At 43.7% G+C, this 20,780-nt stretch overlaps 1 protein-coding gene across 1 annotated transcript; it reads right to left on the minus strand.

The window, feature by feature from the left end:
* Positions 1 to 3,932: 3,932 nt before the first annotated feature.
* LOC146830416 (fucolectin-like) lies at positions 3,933 to 20,311 on the minus strand. The gene is made up of 3 exons (XM_085604043.1): positions 20,227 to 20,311; positions 10,521 to 10,797; positions 3,933 to 4,224 (listed from the first exon to the last, which is right to left on the minus strand). Exons 1-3 carry the CDS (start codon positions 20,309 to 20,311, stop codon positions 4,065 to 4,067), a joined length of 522 nt encoding a protein of 173 aa, XP_085460169.1. The 3' UTR covers positions 3,933 to 4,064.
* Positions 20,312 to 20,780: the final 469 nt, after the last annotated feature.

Raw genomic sequence — 20,780 nt, forward strand, 5'->3', positions numbered from 1 at the left:
CCTCTCTGGGACTCCCTTGGTCAGCCCATTTGAGTTTGCAGGTTTGCATTCTGGTGCACAGATTTCTTTGTCTCCTGATGTGGATGCGGTGTCTGCTTGATATCCCAGAGGGTTTATTTATCTTTGATGAATTCAGCACCATTATGTATTATATGTTTTTACTGTGTGTGTGTGTATAAATATATATATATTTCCCAAAAGATTGCTTCAGCAAATTAAGGCCGCACTCCACTGAAGGTGAGGAAACATCCTTTATTTATTCAAAACAGGCAGCTTCCCTTCCCGTGTCTTTGTCCTCCTGGCCTGACGCGTTTCAATGAAATCCCTTCATCTTCATCCGAGGCCACAGTAAGCACTTGAGAGATTACGTGCGTGATCACAGGCCCCCTGCATGCTCCTTAAATCTGTTCAATCGGCCTCCGGTGTGCCGTAATTAATTAAACATCCGCTTTGCATGCTGGAGTCTGCAGTCTTTATTCTGCACAGTTTCCCCCTCCATTGGGTTCAAATGTTCACTTTAAAATACAAGGACAGTTTATGCAGCCCCCATTGAGCCTCTGGATGAGACTCTGCCTGTTTGGCTTAAGAACCTTCAGCGCCACATCCACGGAGAAGTTTCCCCTCGGGTGGCCCCTTCACATTTGCAGCGGGCGGTGCGTTGCCTCCACGGCCGGAAGCAGCCGTGTAACATGTCCCACAAGATTGCTTCAGCAAATTAAGGCCGCACTCCACTGAAGGTGAGGAAACATCCTTTATTTATTCAAAACAGTGGAGTGCGGCCTTAATTTGCTGAAGCAATCTTGTGGGACATGTTACACGGCTGCTTCCGGCCGTGGAGGCAACGCACCGCCCGCTGCAAATGTGAAGGGGCCACCCGAGGGGAAACTTCTCCGTGGATGTGGCGCTGAAGGTTCTTAAGCCAAACAGGCAGAGTCTCATCCAGAGGCTCAATGGGGGCTGCATAAACTGTCCTTGTATTTTAAAGTGAACATTTGAACCCAATGGAGGGGGAAACTGTGCAGAATAAAGACTGCAGACTCCAGCATGCAAAGCGGATGTTTAATTAATTACGGCACACCGGAAGCCGATTGAACAGATTTAAGGAGCATGCAGGGGGCCTGTGATCACGCACGTAATCTCTCAAGTGCTTACTGTGGCCTCGGATGAAGATGAAGGGATTTCATTGAAACGCGTCAGGCCAGGAGGACAAAGACACGGGAAGGGAAGCTGCCTGTTTTGAATAAATAAAGGATGTTTCCTCACCTTCAGTGGAGTGCGGCCTTAATTTGCTGAAGCAATCTTTTGGGAAATATATATATATATATATATATATTATAATTCATACACTCAACACCACCGAGTCTGAGTTGTGCAAACCAGCCTTTTATTAGCGCCTGAGGAACCAATGACATCGAGTGGTGACGTTTGAAAAAATCTGGAGCTGCGCAGTTTTATAGCGTTCATGCAACGCATTGCTGCAATTTTCACGCAGTGCTCCTTTGTAAGAGCAATAGTCAATCTAGGCTTCAATTAATTGCAGAATGATGTAAAAATATACAATGAATAATGGTGCTACGTTCAAGTTTCAATCTTTATTTGAGTGTATGAATTATAAGTGAGGGACACTTTTATGTACAAATTCTCTTGCGAAAACAACCACAGACGGGTTAGAAGCATGAGATGCCTGTGTTACCATAAAGCACACATATCATGTGTAGGTTCCACAAGTGGAGTACCACTTTGAGCCCCGCATGCACCAGGTTTCACTTGGTACTAGGTTTTGAGGTAAAGCTGGGTGAGACCATGATAGCTGATCAGGCTTTGCATCGAAACCTATTGATGTTTGCGCAGGTCCGCCACAGACACGCACTCTCCTATGCATGCATTAGCAGGAGGTCAGCCCTTCGTGGCGCAAAGCAGTTTTGGCGTGTTGCAATGGTTACTTTTCGAAGCTCTAGCACTCGACTCAATGTTGTCGTTTGCACATTGCTGCATTCATACAAAACTTTAGTTGACATAGCACTAAATATTCCTAAGGGTTATAGGTGAATAAATATCTGTTTTTAATATTAGAATCATGCAACATATATAACAAGGTGGAAATTGGTGTTTCATAGTTCTTGTATGTCTTCAGGCACCTCTGCATTGCATACATGTCATGTTATATTGAGTTATATAACACTAATCACACCCAAGAGGGTATCCAGGCACTTGGGCAGGTGTGTAGGTGTGTGTCCCAAGGAGCTTATATGAAGAGCTGGGTCTTCAGCCTCTTGCAGAACTCAAGAAGTGAGGAGGAGGCTCCGATGTGTTGACGGAGGTCGTTCCATGTCTTGGGTGCGATGTAGGAGAATGAGCGACCTCCAGTTTTGCTTTTGTGGATGCGGGGAGTGTGTGTGAGTAAAAGTGAGGCAGAGCGTAGATGTCAGGTGAGTTGGTGAAATTGTAATGTGCTATTTAGTTATTCAAAATATGATTAAACGCTGCCATTTCGAGTAACAGTCCTTTTATCCTAAATCTCAACCTTTCCATTATATGAAATTGACCACGGGTCTTGAATAATCTACTGGGAAGAAAAAGCTGAATTAGGCAGTGAGTTACAAGTTGATATCTGACAAGAAATCACTGCTTTTTCTGGAAAAAATGGGTGTTGGAACTGACAAAGTTGCTACATTTTTGACACTTGAAGAAGACCACAGAGAACACTTTGGGATTTATCGCGGAGAAAGCCTACTGAACACAACAATCTCCAACTGCAACCAATGCAAGTAGAAATCAGCGATGGGAAGCAGAAACAAGTGTACACTCAAAAGCGAGAGACCACCCAAGGGAAAGATGGAGAGAAAAAGAGAGTATGAGAACCATAGGCGCAGGAAGTAGGGGTGTGGGTTGTTGTAGAACCTCCAAAATAACCATGCTGGAGGTCAGAAGGTGAATGGGCAATAAAGAGGCCTTTAGGGTTTGTTTTTATCTCCTCCCGTTTGCTGTGCTTCAAAGACAAAGGTAAAATTGTCAGGCTATGGATTTTGATAAATTACTGCTTATTCTTTTAACATGGAGATTGGTGTTTACTTTTCTTTCTCAGGCTGCAAAATGAGAGGATATTGTAAAGTGAACTAAGTGACAATCTAGCTGTAGTACAGGGAATGTGAAAAGAAAGGCTGCAGGATGCCTATTCTATTGTAGCGCAACAATATATAAATACCTGTAAATGAACTGTACAAACATTCCGAAATATAGCAGCCATTAGCAAAGTACACACAAGGCACATTTTTTGTAATTCTACATTGTGACCGAAACAAAGATTTAATAGGATCAAAACAAGTCTAGACACTTTTTTTGGTGATGTGAAAATTATAAATATTTGCCTAAACCTGATTTTCAAATTTTATCGTTTGTGCACTATCGAGTTATATAAGCATAACTGAATCGTTGTTCAAATTTAGTAGCCATGTAAATGTAAAATGTGCTGTCTGTAAATGACAATGTGCTACCACACTTTAGTGATATATTTGCGACAGTCTGCTCCAAAATGCACTACGACCTATCTACCACACGCTTACCACTCTCTTGATGAATGGGCGCGGCTCATTTGCAACACATGTTCTTTGTGTGACACTTGGATTTCTCACAATCTAGAAATATATAATGGTGGCAGTACCAACGCTCTAACAACTGTTCCAGCACATCAGATGAGAACCATAAAAAGGGACTGTTTGTGTGAGCGATAAACAGCAAGGGAGTGTAGAAAACAGGAATAGGAAACGAAAAGATAATCACAAAGTAAGTACTAAGCCTATGCTAAAAGAGACTTTATTTCAAAATAGATCAATAAATAGTTGGAGCAGTGCTACAAAAATAACGACACCATGAAAAAGAATAAAAGAGTAATTGAATAAAAGTGAGAAAACATAAAAGAGTACACACGAAAAACTAGAGCATCTAGTTAGAAAGTTCAACCTTTTTCCTGGTTGTTCGGGAAAAATGATATAGTTATAAAGTTATCCTGGCATCTCATTTCCTTTTCCTCAATCCGGCTATGCAGCTACCAGGTTGTCCTCCAGCTAGCACCGCTGTGCAGTCTCAGCAGCATGGATCTCCACTTCACAGAGTGTGAGGTATTCCTGGCGCCCCGGGATGACCACGCTGATGTACCGGCCCTCCATGCCACCACAGCAGAGTGTGATCACAGGTTTAGTTGTGATATTCGTGATAGTGCCACATCTGCAGGTAAGCAAAAAAGGGAGAATGAAGAAACAGATACAGAGTGTAGATCAAGGCAAGTTTTACCTAAAGCAGCCTCCCTAGGGTAGGGGTCTTGAGTAGTCTAACTCAGGGGAGTAACTGTTTCCTTTTCCACCTCTACTCCGCTGCCATTCCCCTTTGTGCTTGTCAGGCCAGTTCTCCTGGACCTATAGCACTCAAGGGCACCTAGCCATTCTTTGTGACGGGTGTTGCCATTGTGCTTGAAACCACTGGGGCCAAGTACTACTGCGATCTCACATAATTTGCAAGTACCTCCTTTTTCGGCTTTGACTTTCACGGGGTGGCAAGATTGAATCCAAGGTTTAATCTTGAAAGTCGGTTGTGGAGTAGACCTGTAGATCCGCTGGGATGTCCATAGCTTACATTATTTGTATCACCCGTGCACTGTTATATTTATATGTAAGAAAATAAGACTTTGAGCCTTATTCATATTTCGGCGGACAGACACCTCAGAATCTTACTTGAAAAAACAAAACTTAAAAATAATGAATTAATAACAGCCATCAGTTAATATGTGTTATGGTTAGAAAATAGTTTGAAAACATCATGATGCAAAATACTGCCATTAGAAATGCTCAGTAGAAGTCATCCCATTAGTGGTAATGCATAGCGGGATAAATGTCCATAGTCTCAGGACACCGGACAATGGTCCTCAGATACTGGGCCCAGGCAATGCCCTGGGATTTATGGGCCAGTGAATACACCCCTGCAAGGTTGTACACACGAATACCATCCTCGTCCTGTTCTTTGGCTTAAAGATAGTGTTATGTCAGCACTTGTAGCATAAATCGTGACAGGCCATACCTATAATCTGAAAGCAGTTACAATAAAACTGAAGATAGGCATTATTGGTGAGACGATCCACAACCACAGCTAGCACAACCAACTGTGAGGACTTCAACCTCCAAAAAATTGTTTCTGGCCCAACTCATTCCAATCTAGATGTCATATTTGCACCCTTGGGACAAGCCACAGTTACAGACAATTCCCCCTCAAGCCGCATTGACCACAACATTGGCAATCTCACGATCAACAAACCTATCAATGACAACACTTCAAGGACACCAAAAAGCAACAACAAACCCTCATACACAGAATGACAAAACTAGACAACCACAAACTCAACTCCCCTCTTAAAAGAACCCCATTAATATTCACCCAAAAGAAATGCACATCTTCTACAACTGGACTTCACTGCATTGGAAAAACAGACACCAATAAGGTCCACGTCCAGGGTTGACCACAAAACAAACACCACATAAGATTGATGACAACATTAAAAGAATTAAAACAGAACAAAACATTTTACAACTCAAGCGAAGAAATCCAAGGAATGAAACAGACAAAAGTACACTACAGCACTATAGGAGAGCCTGCAGAACAGCCATCAAAACCACAAAAAGGCAGCACTGCTCCACAACCATGACTGAAGCTGGCTGCTCTTCTTAAGAATTTCACAATCCAGAGTTCAAAAACACAGCAACACCGCAATTTCAAGACTTCTCTGGCAAAATCCCGTATAAAATCGATCTCAAAAGTGAGAAAGATAGAAAATTTCATAAAGGATAACTCAGACAACACCACACTAAAACCTAACCAAACAAAATTTAAAGAGTTGAAAGAACACATTCACTACTACATTCTTTAATACCTTTTTAGAAAAAGATTTCCTCAACTTTATCATTGCAAACAGACCACCAGGATCACCTTCAGATTCAACACCTCCAAAAATCTTTAAAGAATATCCTTTGCTCAATCTGTGCAAGTGAGGTAGCTGGATACCTACTCAACAACTTCCCAGAACTAGGCTCATTTCCACCTAGGAGGAACACCCCTTACGTTAGACCACTACAGGTCTGTATCAAATGCACCTTTCTTAGGACAAATATTTGCAAGAGCAGTGTTAAGTCAACTGTCAAACTTTTAAGAAGATAAAGGCAATGTCAGACCAACAGTCCGGTTTCAGACTAGTTAACGGCACAGAATCAGCCATCATATCCATTTGGGATGATATAAAACTCACAGTGGAAAGAATACAGTGGGAGCCCTGTTGCTTCTGGATTTATCAGCTGCATTTGACTCTGTCCACTACCACACGCTACTACAAAGACTCCATCATCCCGGAGTACTTGAAAATGATCTAAAATGGATTGCTTCTTATCTCAGAGACAACCAAAGTGTAGTTTACCTGCCACCTTCCATATTTGCTCCTCACACCAAACATTGTGGCGTCCCTCAAGCAACCATTATATCCCTTCTGGTATTCAACATTTACCTAACCCCCTCACTAAACCTGATTAAAATTGTTCAAACTCATATGTTACAACTATGCCGATAACATCCAAGCCATTTTAAAAATGGATGGCCTGGAAGACCTCTACAACCCAAAACTTGAGGACTGCCTTCACTCCATAAATACATGGATAATGAATAAACATCTAAAGCTCAACATAACAAAGGCAGCTATCATGACTTGCGGGCAGTGGCCCAAACCCCAGCCAAGTGAGGAATTCGCTCAGGGCTGCCGAAGGATTAGTTGCTGATTGATTCGCATCCTTATAAAGGCTTACTACAAGATTGAGAACTCCCTATGCCGTGGCTCTATATCGCAACGCTAGTGAGGATGGTGATCAACTCCCCTACTACTCATATGGACTCATGAGGTTTAAATTGATTTCGGATCACTAACAAACCGCAACTGGTGGCCACCCCGGGAGCCAGATCTAATCACCTTGAACAGGTTGCTTCTCCCTTGCCCCTCGTCCTGAACAAGACCTGCAGGCTGAGGATATAGTTACCCTCTATGCCCCCAAGTTTGGTCGAAACGTCGACGCATATTCCCTACAGGCCTGGACCACTTGGAATGTTGCCACTTTCGCTCACTGGAGACAACACTTTGGTTCATTCACATGGAATCCACTGTGTAGCCTTTACCTCAACCAAGCAGTTGATCTTTTTCAGAACAGTGTATAAATTGTACCAATTATCCACCAAAGCACAAAGACTAATTGACTGAAGTATCAAAATATCCTGACCCTCTATGCCACCTGGTCATGCGACTTCCTCAGAAGTGCTTTATTGGTCTTAAGGTAGTCCTTCATCTTTTTGTACTAATTAAGTTATCTTTCTCCTGTGGTCCTTGCACTGAGTGAGGGGCTCATGTTTCGTCCCCAATCCTTGTTCGTTCGGTAAAGCGAGAGGGCCATGGATTTGGTGATCTTAAACAAGTTCAAATGGGCTGAAACTAACTCCATGCTGTGCCACCTCCAGATAAGCTTTCAAAGCACTGATCATGCTCTTCAGAGTTTTGTTAGACAGCTCCATTGACCCATTTGTCTGGGGGTGATATGAGATAGTAAAATTTTAATTCAGCCAATAATCATCTCACATGGAATTCATGTAAAACGATTAAAATTAGTGTCTTGGCCACTACAGAAATGGTGGTGCTCTTCAAAGACACAGGCACAGGGTACCTTTTGCCATGGTTTATACCAACAAACCCTACAACAAAGTACAGGACTTTCATCATTCTGAGCCTTTATTTCATAAATACATGTAATAGTTGTATACTTGGTCCATCATCTGTAAGCAAATATATATCTGCTCCCTGAGGTTATAGGAAATTCTAATGGACCAACAATGTTGATAAACTGAATGGCAGTGGAACAAGACATCCCGGGTCTGTCCTCCTAATTTGCCAAATCAAACAGGTAGGGAAAAACCACACTATATCTTCTCCCACGCTGGGCCAACTGAACAGGGCATATACTATTTCCCATGTTTTCTTGACCCTAAGGCCAAGGGTGTGAACCATAAAGAAACCCTTGGTTGCACATTACAAAAAGGAATAGTTTACTGTCCTCCTGTTCAGAGGTCTCTTCCATTCTAGTTGCATTCTACATTTTTATCTGGAGTGAATAAGTGATGTTCGCTCTGGTGACTGCATCTTTGTTAATGTTCACTGTACAGATAGAGGCAAGTCCGCAACCGTGGTTTAGAAAGGGTGCCATGGGCCCTAGTGCAAGCAAGGAAAACGGGCCCCTCGTCTAAAGCCTGGGTAGTAAAATATAGCCAATTTCAGTTGGCCCCTCAAACCCCTGGGCTCTGGTGCCACTGCACCTGCTGCATTATTGATAGCTATACCGCTGATCCACTATCTCCATTGCTAGATGGTTTGCCTCTTGCATCTTCCATTGTTGGGTTCTCTTCCGCAGAATGTCTGAGCGCATCTCACTGGCGCACGGGTGGCATCCATGGTATGATCCAAACACTTTTCTGTCAGAGAGATTTGCAGGGCAGGATTTGTGCCTCATCTTACGAGTTCTGCAATCACAGGAATGCTAATCCTTCGTCCAGGGGCAATGGATAATTTGTTAAGGAGGCCTTCAGAAACCTTATTAGCTCATTCTCTGGGTACCCAAGAGTTTCTTTCATCCTACAGTTGAGTTTGCACTTGATATGAAATGTATTCATTTGCAGTTTTATATAGTGCCAACCAGAACCAACAGGTGCCAGAGCACTTTACATAAGACATTGTACAAAATAATTACAGATGTATCATTTGACAGTGAACTGCAAACTTTTACCGATACACATGCACATAATCTGTAATAAATATCCAGTTACTAACCTGAAAATAGTATTAGATGTCTGGTTACAACAAATCATAAAATTAAACAAATTGGTATAAAGGAAGAGTATAAACACTTTTATCATTCCAATAGGGCTTTGTAAAATTATACGAGTACTAAAGAAAAGTTGGTTTAGGATGCGGGACCAGGTAGCCGGAGATGAAGCAAAGATGTAGTTTCTAAAGCAAGAAGTCATAATTGGAAGAGTCTGTTGGAAGAGGGGTGATGCTTGATTTATTTTGCAAAAACCAAATAGAAATGATTTGTTTAGCGAGAAGGAGGTAAAAAGTACCACATTTTTCGAGCATTACCTGAAAGGGACTGTGTAACAGTATGTTTGCTTTTGAAGGATGGGGATTAAAGGAGAAGTCAGAGGTTCCTAAGGAACACAGTTGTCTTGAAACCATTAGTTTCTGCACCAGAAATCCAGGAGAACCAAAGTGTAAGACTTTGTGAACTAGGAAGGCCATCTTGTAGATGCTACAGATTTCCACTGGAAGCTATTGAAGGGTTAAAAAAAAGTATATGTTCAAAGCTCCTGGTTGTTGTGGAAAACCTATTTGTAGCATAAAGGTATGCTTATGGGGGACAAGGTGAACTTTTAAAATCAATTTCTGCAATGAAGTCTGGATAAGGCTAGGAACATTACCACATCCTTGAAGTAAGTTTCTGGGTGAAAAGATGTTATCTGTCCTAGAAATTGTAAATGAGGCTGGCCTTTGTTGGCCAGCTTATTTACAGACTTAACCTCTCATCTGGAATAAGTCCTTGAGTTTTCATGCAATCAATGAGGGATGGCTTGCAGACAAGGATATCTACCCCCAGGTTGTAAATAGGGGAAATCAAGGCCACAGAATATGGCTACCTTTATCACAACTCCCCAACTCCATGTCCTTAGGCGTTGTCCTGTTCCCAGAATGCGCCTATTTGATCTTCAGCATAGGAAGGCTTTTGAAAGAAAGGGAACAGGCAAGGGTGCACACCAACCAGGAGAAAGGACCATACGCATGACTACACCAGGGCTTCCCAATGTTTCCAATGCCCTGCACCCCTAGGAAATGTTTGATTAATGTTCGCACCCCCTACACATTCTCACCGGATTCCTATTATGCATATAGTACATACATTCCCTCTTTGTCGCACTACCGGAAATTCTATCTCGCACCCCCTGGGAGTGGGGGCACCCCAGGTTGCAAACCCCTGGTCTACACCATCATGCATACATGGTACCAGCTATATCAATCTTTAAACTGAAAAACTTTGAAAAGCAAATTTGAGTTTTCCACTAGGTGACAGGTCTGTCAGTAAGACTTACCCTAGAGACCAGAAGTAATGGACTCATCATGTATGTAAATGCATCCTGTGACTCCACCATCCCAAGATCTTTGGCCAAAATGGGCGGACAGTGAAAAATGGGAAGAGCTATTGTGCTGTGATAAACCATGCACCACTGCTACTGCTACTGCAAAATGCTTAAATGTTGTCTAGAATCGACAGACATAGGTCAAAACGATATCGGACCTTGTTGCGTTTCAGAGAGTTGCTCCCTATAACCAGAGAAAAGGGTTGTATTTAGGGTAACCAGCACGGCACTAACAGATATAAATGTGCTCTGTAACTCACACAGGATTGCAGTTGTCTGGCGAGTATCCGATTCGCACTTCGGCCCCCAAAAGGCGCTCTCGGCAGCAGTCAACCCTGTTGACCAGGACGATAGAAGATATTCTGTGCAGTTCCTGAAGGTCCACCTGCCACCAGGGGGACATGTCAAACGAGGTGTGGGAGCAAGAGCCGGACGAGTATGTGGAGTTGCGATTCCCATCAATGGCCGCCTGTGAATTGCCATGGACCTGGTAGTTGGAGCTTTGACTAGCTTTTCCTCCTGGCGCTAAATTCTTCTCTGAAAAGAAAACCCAAGAAATGTGAGACTTTTCAAGCACATTTCTTTGGGGTGCAACAGGTCAGTGTCGGCAGAGCCCTAGAGGCTGCCGCAGATCTTCTCTGTTAAAGACTGGCCGCTCCTCTACCTGTAACCAAGGGCCGGACGCATCAAAGGGTTTTACCCATTCTGGGGCAGATTTATGTTAACTGGCGCATCCCTGCATATCAGCAGGGATGCGCCAATTATTATGCGCCACAGCTGCGCCACCATGGATGCGCCGCATTGTACAATGCTGCGTCAATCCTTACGCCTGCTTCAGGGTTTTGACGCAGCATGGGCCTAAAAGTGACTGAGTGAAATCTTGTAGATTTCACTCAGCCACTTTTAGGAGGCGTTCCTGCGCCGGAACGCCCCCACCTGCCCTGGAACGCCTACATGTGGTGCAGGGCTTTACAACGTGACGCATCTCCCAGATGCGTCACGTTATAAATACCCCGCACCATGGCGCAGGATTTGCGCCGCTGCTGCGTCACAAAAGTGACGCAACGGCAGCGTAAATGAGGCGCAAGGGCTTCATAAATCTGCCCCTCTGTGTCTATGGGGAAATGTGATGACACAAGAAGAATTATATGCCATGTTCGAAAACCATAAACAATAGCTGGGTGAAACTGCCAGGCGGCGAAGAAGAGCTGGGGCGAGGCATGCCCAGAAGCTGATTTATGCCCGAGTCTAGTGTGCCCCTTTAATGCACATGTGCAGTGTTGGCCAGAGTGTTGCACCAACATCAAGACCATCTTCTGCAGTCTGCATACAGAAGTGGACAAGTAGCGTCTGCATATCGGTAGAGCGTCCATTCTTGTCACACAAAGAATACATTGTTACCTAATTTTATGACATTTCCATCTATAATTATCATTTTTATTTTTAAATATTTATCTGCATTTATTTTATTTGCTGGGCAAAGACGGTGCTGCAGCTGGGGATTTTCCACATTTATTTAAATAGACAATGCACACTTGCACTTGGTTGTATAGAGTTAGATTTATTTATATGTGCACAAGATGCAGTAACACCATCCTCATCTGAAAACCTTAAATAACTGTACATGGATAGCAAGGGACTTTACAGGCATTGAGGGTCTTTCTGATTTGTTCACGCATTGAAGGCCTCTGAAACCCTGCTCACAATTTGCAGATTATTCTGCTAGGGCCATGACACTCAAAGAAACATTATACAATGTTGACTATCCCTGCTTCTGAGGATGCCAGAATGTCAGCTATGAATACTGTGCATTGTGCATTTGTTGAACTTTTTAATGACATTCATAATGTCCGTTTTTTGTATCTTATAAAAAAGCTACACATTTTGTAGGACATACATATCAGCATGAACAGAATCATAATATATAACTTTCTATGAATGTTCAACGCAGTTGGGATTCCAGAAGAAAGCAAATTGTAGCACTCACTCCGAAGCAACCCTTCAGTTTACTTTCCTTCTAAGTACACCTGAGCAGACAACACCTTTCATGAAGTGATTGAAAAATAATTGCGCCATTCCATGAAATTGGACAAATAGGTGTTCCTATTAACAGTCTCAGCGGTACTTGTGGCATCCGCCTGGCCAATGATGAAAGGCCAAGTTTGCCCTGCTTGTTTTTCTCAATCTATGAACTGAATACAGACCTTGACACCAGGTGCCTCGCCCAGTCGTGCTTTGCTCAAGATCTGTGATAAGCTGGAGGCAGAGCCCCTTCTGCTTCGCACACATCCCTGGGCTGAGCTTGTGCTAAGATTATGTCAGAGTTTCACCTTCAGGAGACAGATCTAGACCCAGCAGGGCCGACTATGCATTGCCTTATTTTTATTAAAGCGATTGGCACTGTTTTATAGGAGTGGCATCAGGGTCACAAGAAACTTTCACATGCAAATGTAACTGTATTTCTTTTTTGTTGCAAATAATACATTGAGACAGGCCTTGCTTTTGCATCACAAATTGCTGTGAATAAGTGTGTATTATGACACTTGCTGCCCCAACCCTTCTGGACTCCCTAAAAGAATTAGTTTGAATGTCCCTTTACATTAGCCCTTACCCACTTGCTACAAAGCCTTGCAGATGCTCAGAAGCAGCAGAGAGGCCAGAGGGGCTCGGGCAGGGAGGCTAATTCCAGCAAGGGTCTTCCCTTTTAAAACTAAGGGCCTGATTTAGATCTTGGCAGACGGGCGTCACACCGATCACGGATATCTCGTCCACCGAAACAATAAAATCCTATAGGATATCATGGGATTTATATTTCGATGGACGGACAGAGTATTCATCGAGGTTGCGATGGTGTAACCCGTCCAAAAAGATCTAAATCAAGCCCTACTTTGTCTGAGTACATTTAAGGTGATGTTATTGTTAGGCTCAAGTTATATTTACAACAGTTAACTATTACTAGTAAATATCAGTGGGTTTCTTTGTTTAAAATTGTATTTTGAACAGACATTTTCACCTAACTATAACACCCGTTTAACCTTTTGTCTTTTCCAATTTCTAGATAAATAAGATTTTATCACTGTACCTAGTTATCCCAACCTCCGCACCTCGCGCTCTAAACAGTGGCGGTCACCACTGTGTAGTTATAGTTAGGACATAGTTTTCATAGGAAATGTATTTTTTGCTTTACTAATTATTTTGGCACTGTTTGACAAATTTTTATAAAACTTTCCTAAAAAAAAAAAAGGCTCATCCACCTCAGTTCCTGCCTGGAAAGGTTTGGGGTGATCTGTCAAGCGGGACAGAGAAAAAGAGGGTGTCACAAAACATAAACATATTTTCCCCATGTAATTTCCCATAGGAATTTTACACAAGGCTACAGCCAAAATGGCTGAATAGATTAACACCAAATTTGGGAAAAACCCACGGGGGCAGATTTACAAGCCCCTTGCGACATCTTTACGACACCGTTGCGTCACTTCTGTGACGCAGCGGCATCATAAACAATGCGCCACTATGCGACATATTTACAATGTGACGCATCTAGGGAGATGTGTCACATTGTAAAGCCCTGCGCTACATTATACCTGCATCAGGTATAATGTATTCAGGGTGGGCGTTCCTACGCAAGGAAGCCTCGTACAAGATTTCACTGAGTCACTTTTCCGACCGAGCTGTGTCAAAACCCTACACCTGCTTGTAGCAGGCGTAATGAGTGACGCAGCACAGCAAGTACAGGCCACCCCTGAGCAGTGCTGGAGCTGTGTCACGCTTGCGACACGACTCCAGCACTGCGTCACCTTTATGCCGACAGATGCATGACGCATCTGTCTATCCTTGTGACACGGTGCGCCACATTGTAAATGCGGCGCATCCATGATGGTGCTAGGGTTTTTAACGTCACGCAAAATATGCAGGGATGCGCCAGTTATTGTAAATCTGCCCCAAAATCTTTAGCCAAAAAGTGGGCTTTTTGTGATTTGGTGAAAATCCTTTCAGCCGTTTGAGAGAACTTAAGCTTCAAAAAGCAGAGATATCTAACCACACAGCACTACTGAGGGGAAAACGAAATGAAAAGTAAAGCATTTTGATTGGCTAGACCAAGCAATGTAATTGGCTGACTGCAACGTGAAGATAAATATCACGGCTGCCATTTTAGGACTCAGGGACTCAGTCCCGTTTCTGAAAAGTTAAAATAAAACATTATATAAGGAGACAAGTTAGGGGGTACCCTAACCTCTTGACCCCTAGAGGGCCAGCCTGCCTCCGGGGATCAAAATACAAAACTCAGAGTACTCAGCATGGCCCCACATGAAAATTCGCAAGAGTACAATGAGATTACCCTGGAAACAAAGAAAAATACAGTTTGGTGGGTGTCTATTAGTGTTGTATGACTGTGGGAGACTGGGCCAGCAATGGGGGTGCTGGCCATCTGCTGGGGGTTCGGTACAAAGCCATGCCACATGTCAGTCCCTCCGCCAACTCCATGCCAGTCCCTACACTCAACCCCATGCCACACAGCAGAAGACCATTGATATTCACCCATTATTGTTAACTGAAGTAGCTATATCTTGTGTACTTGCTATGCACTGCTTATGATCTTGGATACTCTAGCTTCTGCTTCAGTGATTCTGATCTTGCGGTCTTTTAAGTCTTTTCTGTCTTCCTGCTACTGCCACCTGAAGCTGTGTTAGCCTTAGTGCACTGTGCAATGTCGTGGACCATCCATGTTGAGTTTCTTTAAGATTGCGTCTGAAGTAGTATTTTACTCAAAGGCTACTGAACTCATTAAATCTCCTAGAGAGCTTTTTAATGTTATTAATTTGCTTGTTTCTCCTCTTGTCTCTGATCTGATAGACACATCTCAGGAGCTCTGCGATAAAATGGCAGATTTTTTCCGCACTAAAATTAGGGATGTATACTTCTAGTTGGAGATTGCTAATGTTGATAGGGCCCCATCTGTTGTCATAAATCCCTCTCACCTTTATCCGCTTAACCGCGGTGCGAATTCCGCCGTGGTGCGGAGGTTTGAAAAAGTGGGCGGGGCGCGTCGGCCAACGGACGTACACAGCACTAGCCAGGTAGTGCTCGCGACAGCCGTTGGCCAACGGGAGCACGGACCACTCTGCAACGACAGAGGAGTTACCCAAGCTTCTCACCTTCCCCCCGTCTCCAAAACTTACGGAGCACTTGTTAGGGGGGATTACTTCTGGGTCCCCGATGGAGTCATGCCCTTTGAAGATCCTGAAAATGGGAAGGGAAGCTATTTTTCCCCACCTTCCTTAGCACTTAATACAGCTATTTCAGTGGGGCAGTACCCCATCCCCTGGAAGACTGCAGTGGTTAAACCTCTTCTAAAAAATCCTTCTCCGGATTCAGTGGAACTAAAGAATTATCGCCCCATCTCCCTGTACCAGATCCAGCTAAAGTTTTAGAGAAATATTTTAATTTTCACCTGAGTTGCTCCCTAAGGATCTACCAGCTGCTTGACGGCTTGCAGCATGGCTTTAGAGGTGAGCACAGTAAGGAGACAGCGCTAACTTTGGTATTTGACAACACTGGTCTTCAGGTTGATGTAGGACACGCCTCGCTGATGGTTCTCCTTGACCTGACCGCAGCCTTTGATACCTTATCTCCTTTGAGACTGGTGGAACGGCTCAAGGAGATAGGGTTTGGGGGCATGGCCCTCAAGCTACTTACCTCCTTTCTCTGTGATCGTGCTCAGATTGTAAAAATGGGTCAATTCTACTCGGCCCCCAATCATCTGGTATGTGGAGTCCCGCAAGGCTTCCTCTCTGAGCCCAACCCTTTTTAATATCTATGTTGCCCCACTGGCAAGGGTTGTAAGATCATTTGGATTGGAGGTATTGTCCTATGCCGATGACATGCAAATTATGGTGTCTATTACGTCCAGCATTAGGGAATCTGCTATGAATTTTAAAAATTGCATGCAGGCGGTCTCCTCTTGGATGGTTGAGAACTACCTTAAACTTAATGGGGAAAAAACTGAGGTCCTGATCTTTGGAAACCAGCAGAATATCTGGTGGCCATATACGCTTGGTTGTTGTCCGCACCCTGTATCCCATGGTAAGAATCTAGGGATCATAGTGAACAACTCCCTCTCTTTGAATCGGCAGGTTAATAGAACGGTTTCCACATGCTTTGGGATCATTAGGATTCTCAGGAAAATCTCCCCTTTCCTCTCTCTTGCCTCACGAAAGCAGGTGGTGATTGCCTTAGTGATGTCCAGACTGGACTCTGGTAATGCCCTTTATTTGGGCATTAACAAGAGCCTGGTTCGTTGTATGCAACTCGTGCAGAACGCAGCAGCCAGGCTGGTGATGGATCTTTCAAAATACCACTCAGTCTCAGCCTCCTTGCGCAAGCTGCATTGGCTTCCTTTAAATCGAAGAATTCACCACCCACAAGGATTTTTATGGCCTAGGCCCGGACTCTATTAAAAGGCATTTCCGGCGCTATGTCCCTGCCAAGCAGCTTATGTCAGCTAGTAAGAATCTGCGGGTAGTCCCAAGGTTCAAGAAGACTAGATGGGGAGGTAGGGCTTTTGCCAGTGCCGCTGCTAAGCTATGGAACTCCCTCCCTGGCGATCTCTCTGGACAAATGTCTCACTCTCTTTTCCGCAAGGCTCTTAAGACATGGCTCTTTACAGAGACGTCAGTTTGAGCTCTTCCTTTCTTTCCGTATGACAGTCCCTGCTGTAGCGCCTTGACGCCTATGGGCTAAGTTTGCGCTTTAGAAATCTAATATTCATTCATTCATTCACATTGATGAGTTGTCTGGTTTATCTGTGATCGCTGATTCATGTACCAAAGGGTCTTGGATTGTTTTCTTTAGGTTAGCTTATTTTGGTCTGCTTTTTGCCAGTAAATTGACTATATGACTGGGAGAGGATGACTCGAAGAAGAACCTGGTAAGCGGTGCAGAACGTAATCACATACAGATCTGGTATCCTGAGAATCGATGTTCAGTTGCCCATTTGCTCGTGATTATTTAGGCATGTTCACCACATCTCTTATTCTAGACTTTAAGCTTGTGATTGCAGCACAAATGCAGGTCATAACATGTCCACTAATTTGTTACCAAATCATTGATGGTGCAAAACGTTCTTAATAGATAATTTGAGAACATGTAGCTAACCTCGGGTGGAGGTAGATGTCAGCACGGTTTACATACAGCCAAAAAGGTTACAGCAGCATTAGAGCCTCCAAACTACCTCTTTTTAGGTCTTGCCTGCAACAGCTCATGACTCTCACTTGCAAGAAATATCGTATACAACAAGGGGCTTGCAGCCCACCCACTGCTTAACATTCACTGGCTTCATTGTAACGCTTATCTGCTGCCTTCTAATTGGCCAGCGCTGTCTGGCTTCACTTCTTTCGACTGGAGATGGACCAAGTACTGATTGTTTCAGCTTGATTACTGTCCTTTCGCTGGTTGCACTGTTATTTCGGTACTACTTTATTTTTTTTATTTTTCCCTGCCTTCTTTGTTGAACCTTTTACTGTTTGTAACTGTGCTTTACTATGCCATAGATTTCATAAAAGCCCTATTCTCATTTGAAATGGATGTTTTTTGTGACAAGAGAAGTTACCTGCTGCCAAATGTATTTTAAATAAGACATGGGTGAAATTGCTTTCATTATGTATCAGGATTTTTTTGCCAAATGTCATATATTTTTTTTTCCATACATGGGGAGATTAACTGATTTGCTCAGAACCACGAGGGTTTTGTGCCAAGAACTTACCATTATTGTCAAAGCCAATAGGTCTCGCCTTTGAGCTATTGGCTCTGCCATTGCCACTTGTGCATGCTGCAGAGCCATATTCTGGACTTTGGCAAAGATTTGCAGTCATGCTATATAGCAGTGTGGCTAAAAATTAAAATTAAAAAAGGACTATGCTGCATCCTACGCTAATGCGCTTAAAAAAATTGCATTATCCCTGTCTCTATCATAGCTCGGTTTTTTTGGTTTTACCCACACTGCAAAGCATCTGTGTTGCTGCACAGCATGGCTACAAAACAATGCCAAAACCAATAGCTCTCATAGGCTAGACATTTGGCTTTGCCAATGCTTGTTGGTGGTTGCACTCGAGACAGGCAGCAGTATATTCAAAGAGCAAAAGCCATCAAGCCTTTACAAAGTGGCTAGCCTCAGAGACTCACCAGCTGGACTGCGGCATCAGACGGGACTGAAGCAGAATCACACTAGTTTGTGGGGATCGCTTACCTCATTCAGGTGCTACGTTGTACAGCGTTGTGCAGCATCATTCAGAAAAATACTGAACTCCATCAAGCTAGTGGTCAGACTGAGTTCATGAAGTGAGGAAGTCTATGAAGGGGGCACCACCATTTTGGAAGCTGGCAGCGCAAGGGGGAACACCGCATCTAGTCTTGAATTGGATGTAATCTCGAAAGGGCAAAACAGATTGGCCCAAAGAATAAAAGTGTTCACCCAAATTCTATGTGCAGAAGGCCAATTTCCGATCTAGTCACAGCTTGAGTAGGCCTGGGTGGAGTCTTTGGGCGTTCCGCTACGTGGAACTCCGGGAAGTGACCAAAAAACTCTGCTGCGCTACGCGGAGTTCCACAAGCGGCGCAGTGCGTTAGGTTGTGCCTTTTGTGCTGTTTTTAAGCTCTGCGTATTTGTCCCGCACTGGAAAATCAGCACGAACGACAACATGCGCAGCGCAAGAGGGTGCTGCTGCTTTCTGCCACTCGAGTATTTATTCTACTCGAGCAGCATCTTCCTCAAAGCGGACGGAAGGTTGCTAGGAGGAGGTCTGGAGTAGGATTTTCTTTGCTCGTGCTGGCGAGCAAGGAAAAAGCTCTGCTCTGTAGAACAGTGTTTTTCGGAACTCTGGGTGCTCCGCGGAGTGCGTTGAACTCTGTAAACGGAGAAGAGTTCACCACCCAGGCCTAATTTTGAGAGCATTGATCCCATGGTTGACCAGCCAGAGCTCAACTCTGAGCCGCCCTCTCTCATGGGCTCCACGCCACCACAACCCCCTGGGGTAAGCAGTTGTAGTTTTATCCTGCCCTCCCTTCTTTTGTCAAATAGCTACATTTTAGTTTCATTAATGCTTAGTTTTTTGTGGGGTTTTTTTGCACTCTGCTAATTACTTTCACTGCATTACTAAGGGCATGGTCAAAATACCCTACTTTATTGTACTTGAAATACACTTTCCCAAAAGGTGGGCAATTTTTTTCTAGTTGCAAAATAGTTTTTAGACATTGGGGTTTTGATTGATTTGATGTCAATCAGAGCCTATCAGTGAAAAACTGCACCCTTACTCACTGTTACCCATCTATAATTCTGTATATTATTATTATTCACAACATCTCTAAAAGGGAGTATTTTTATGGGTATTAAGTTACCCGAATAAAGTTTATGAACTGAACTGAACTGAAAGGGAGTATTTTGGGCGACAAGGTGAACATTAAAACGAAGGATAGAAGACATCTTTGAAAATCTAAAATCCATATTAGATTTCTTAAATCACAAAATGTTGGAAATGCAGGAAAAATATATATATATTTTTAAAATGTCACCTAGCTATGTGGAACAGAGGGTAGAATTACAAGATGCCCCACAATGATGCAGGCATACAGCTGCGGAGAAATAGAAAAGGGGAGGGAGGAGAATGGAGAAGTGGGAGAGTAAGGAAGTTGGATACGGGGGGGGGGAAGGAGTGTTTAAAAAGCAAGATGCAAACGAATTAAGGCATTTAGTACAAAACTAATTTATAATTTAAACATCTGAAATAATTATTTCTGTTGTTTGCGTCGTCCGTCGATTTCGAACTGATCATATAGATTCGGTTAGGATTCAGGATTGAATGATCTCATCCCACTAGACGACCCCGTTACAGACTTGAGTGGAGACCACCCATAGAGAACAGACGCAGGGAGATGCAAAACAGCAGTCAAACTCGAAAAGCTACTACTCACCGGTAACTACTGCATTACAGACGAATTGCAGGCGTACCCCTTCGAAGACCCCGAAGAGAAGCAGCAGCGTCGGGGTGAGTTCCATTGCTCTAGGTGAAGAAAGAAGACCCCTTAATGTACCCAGGTGGGAGACAGAATGGTAGTCTTACCACATATTTCAGGACCATGCGTTAGTAGCTCATCCAAACCAGGTGTGTTTTTTTCCAGTGAGTTCTGGGCATTGTAGTCCTGTTTAATCCATTCTAAAACCAGCACTGCACCTCCCAGGTTTCAAAAGAAAGTTCCTGGACTGAAGGAACTGCTCATGTGTGGAGCTGGGACACCCGAGAGGTTTGCAGCAGATACACAGAGCTCTGAAGTTTCCCAGGTCCAGGCGTTAGTAGCTCATCCAAGCCAGGTGTGTTTTTTCCTGTGAGTTCTTGGAGTTGTAGTCCTGTTTAACCCCTTCTAAACCCCAGCACTTCATCTCCCAGGATTTAAAGAAACTTCCTGGACTGGAGGAGCTGCTCAAGCATGGAACTGGGGCACCCGAGGGGCCTGCAGCAGATACACAG

The sequence above is a fragment of the Triturus cristatus genome, chromosome 5_1 (assembly GCF_964204655.1).
Source record: "Triturus cristatus chromosome 5_1, aTriCri1.1, whole genome shotgun sequence".
NCBI classification, from domain to species: Eukaryota; Metazoa; Chordata; class Amphibia; order Caudata; family Salamandridae; genus Triturus; species Triturus cristatus.

Excerpts from the sequence above, each read along its gene's own strand:
- LOC146830416 (XM_085604043.1), bottom strand. The coding sequence starts at position 20,311 with ATGGAACTCACCCCGACGCTGCTGCTTCTCTTCGGGGTCTTCGAAGGG. Across the intron at positions 10,798-20,226 it reads CTGTAATGCAGTAGTTACCG|AGAAGAATTTAGCGCCAGGA; the intron begins GTGAGTAGTAGC and ends TTTTCTTTTCAG. Across the intron at positions 4,225-10,520 it reads CCAGACAACTGCAATCCTGT|ATGTGGCACTATCACGAATA; the intron begins GTGAGTTACAGA and ends GCTTACCTGCAG.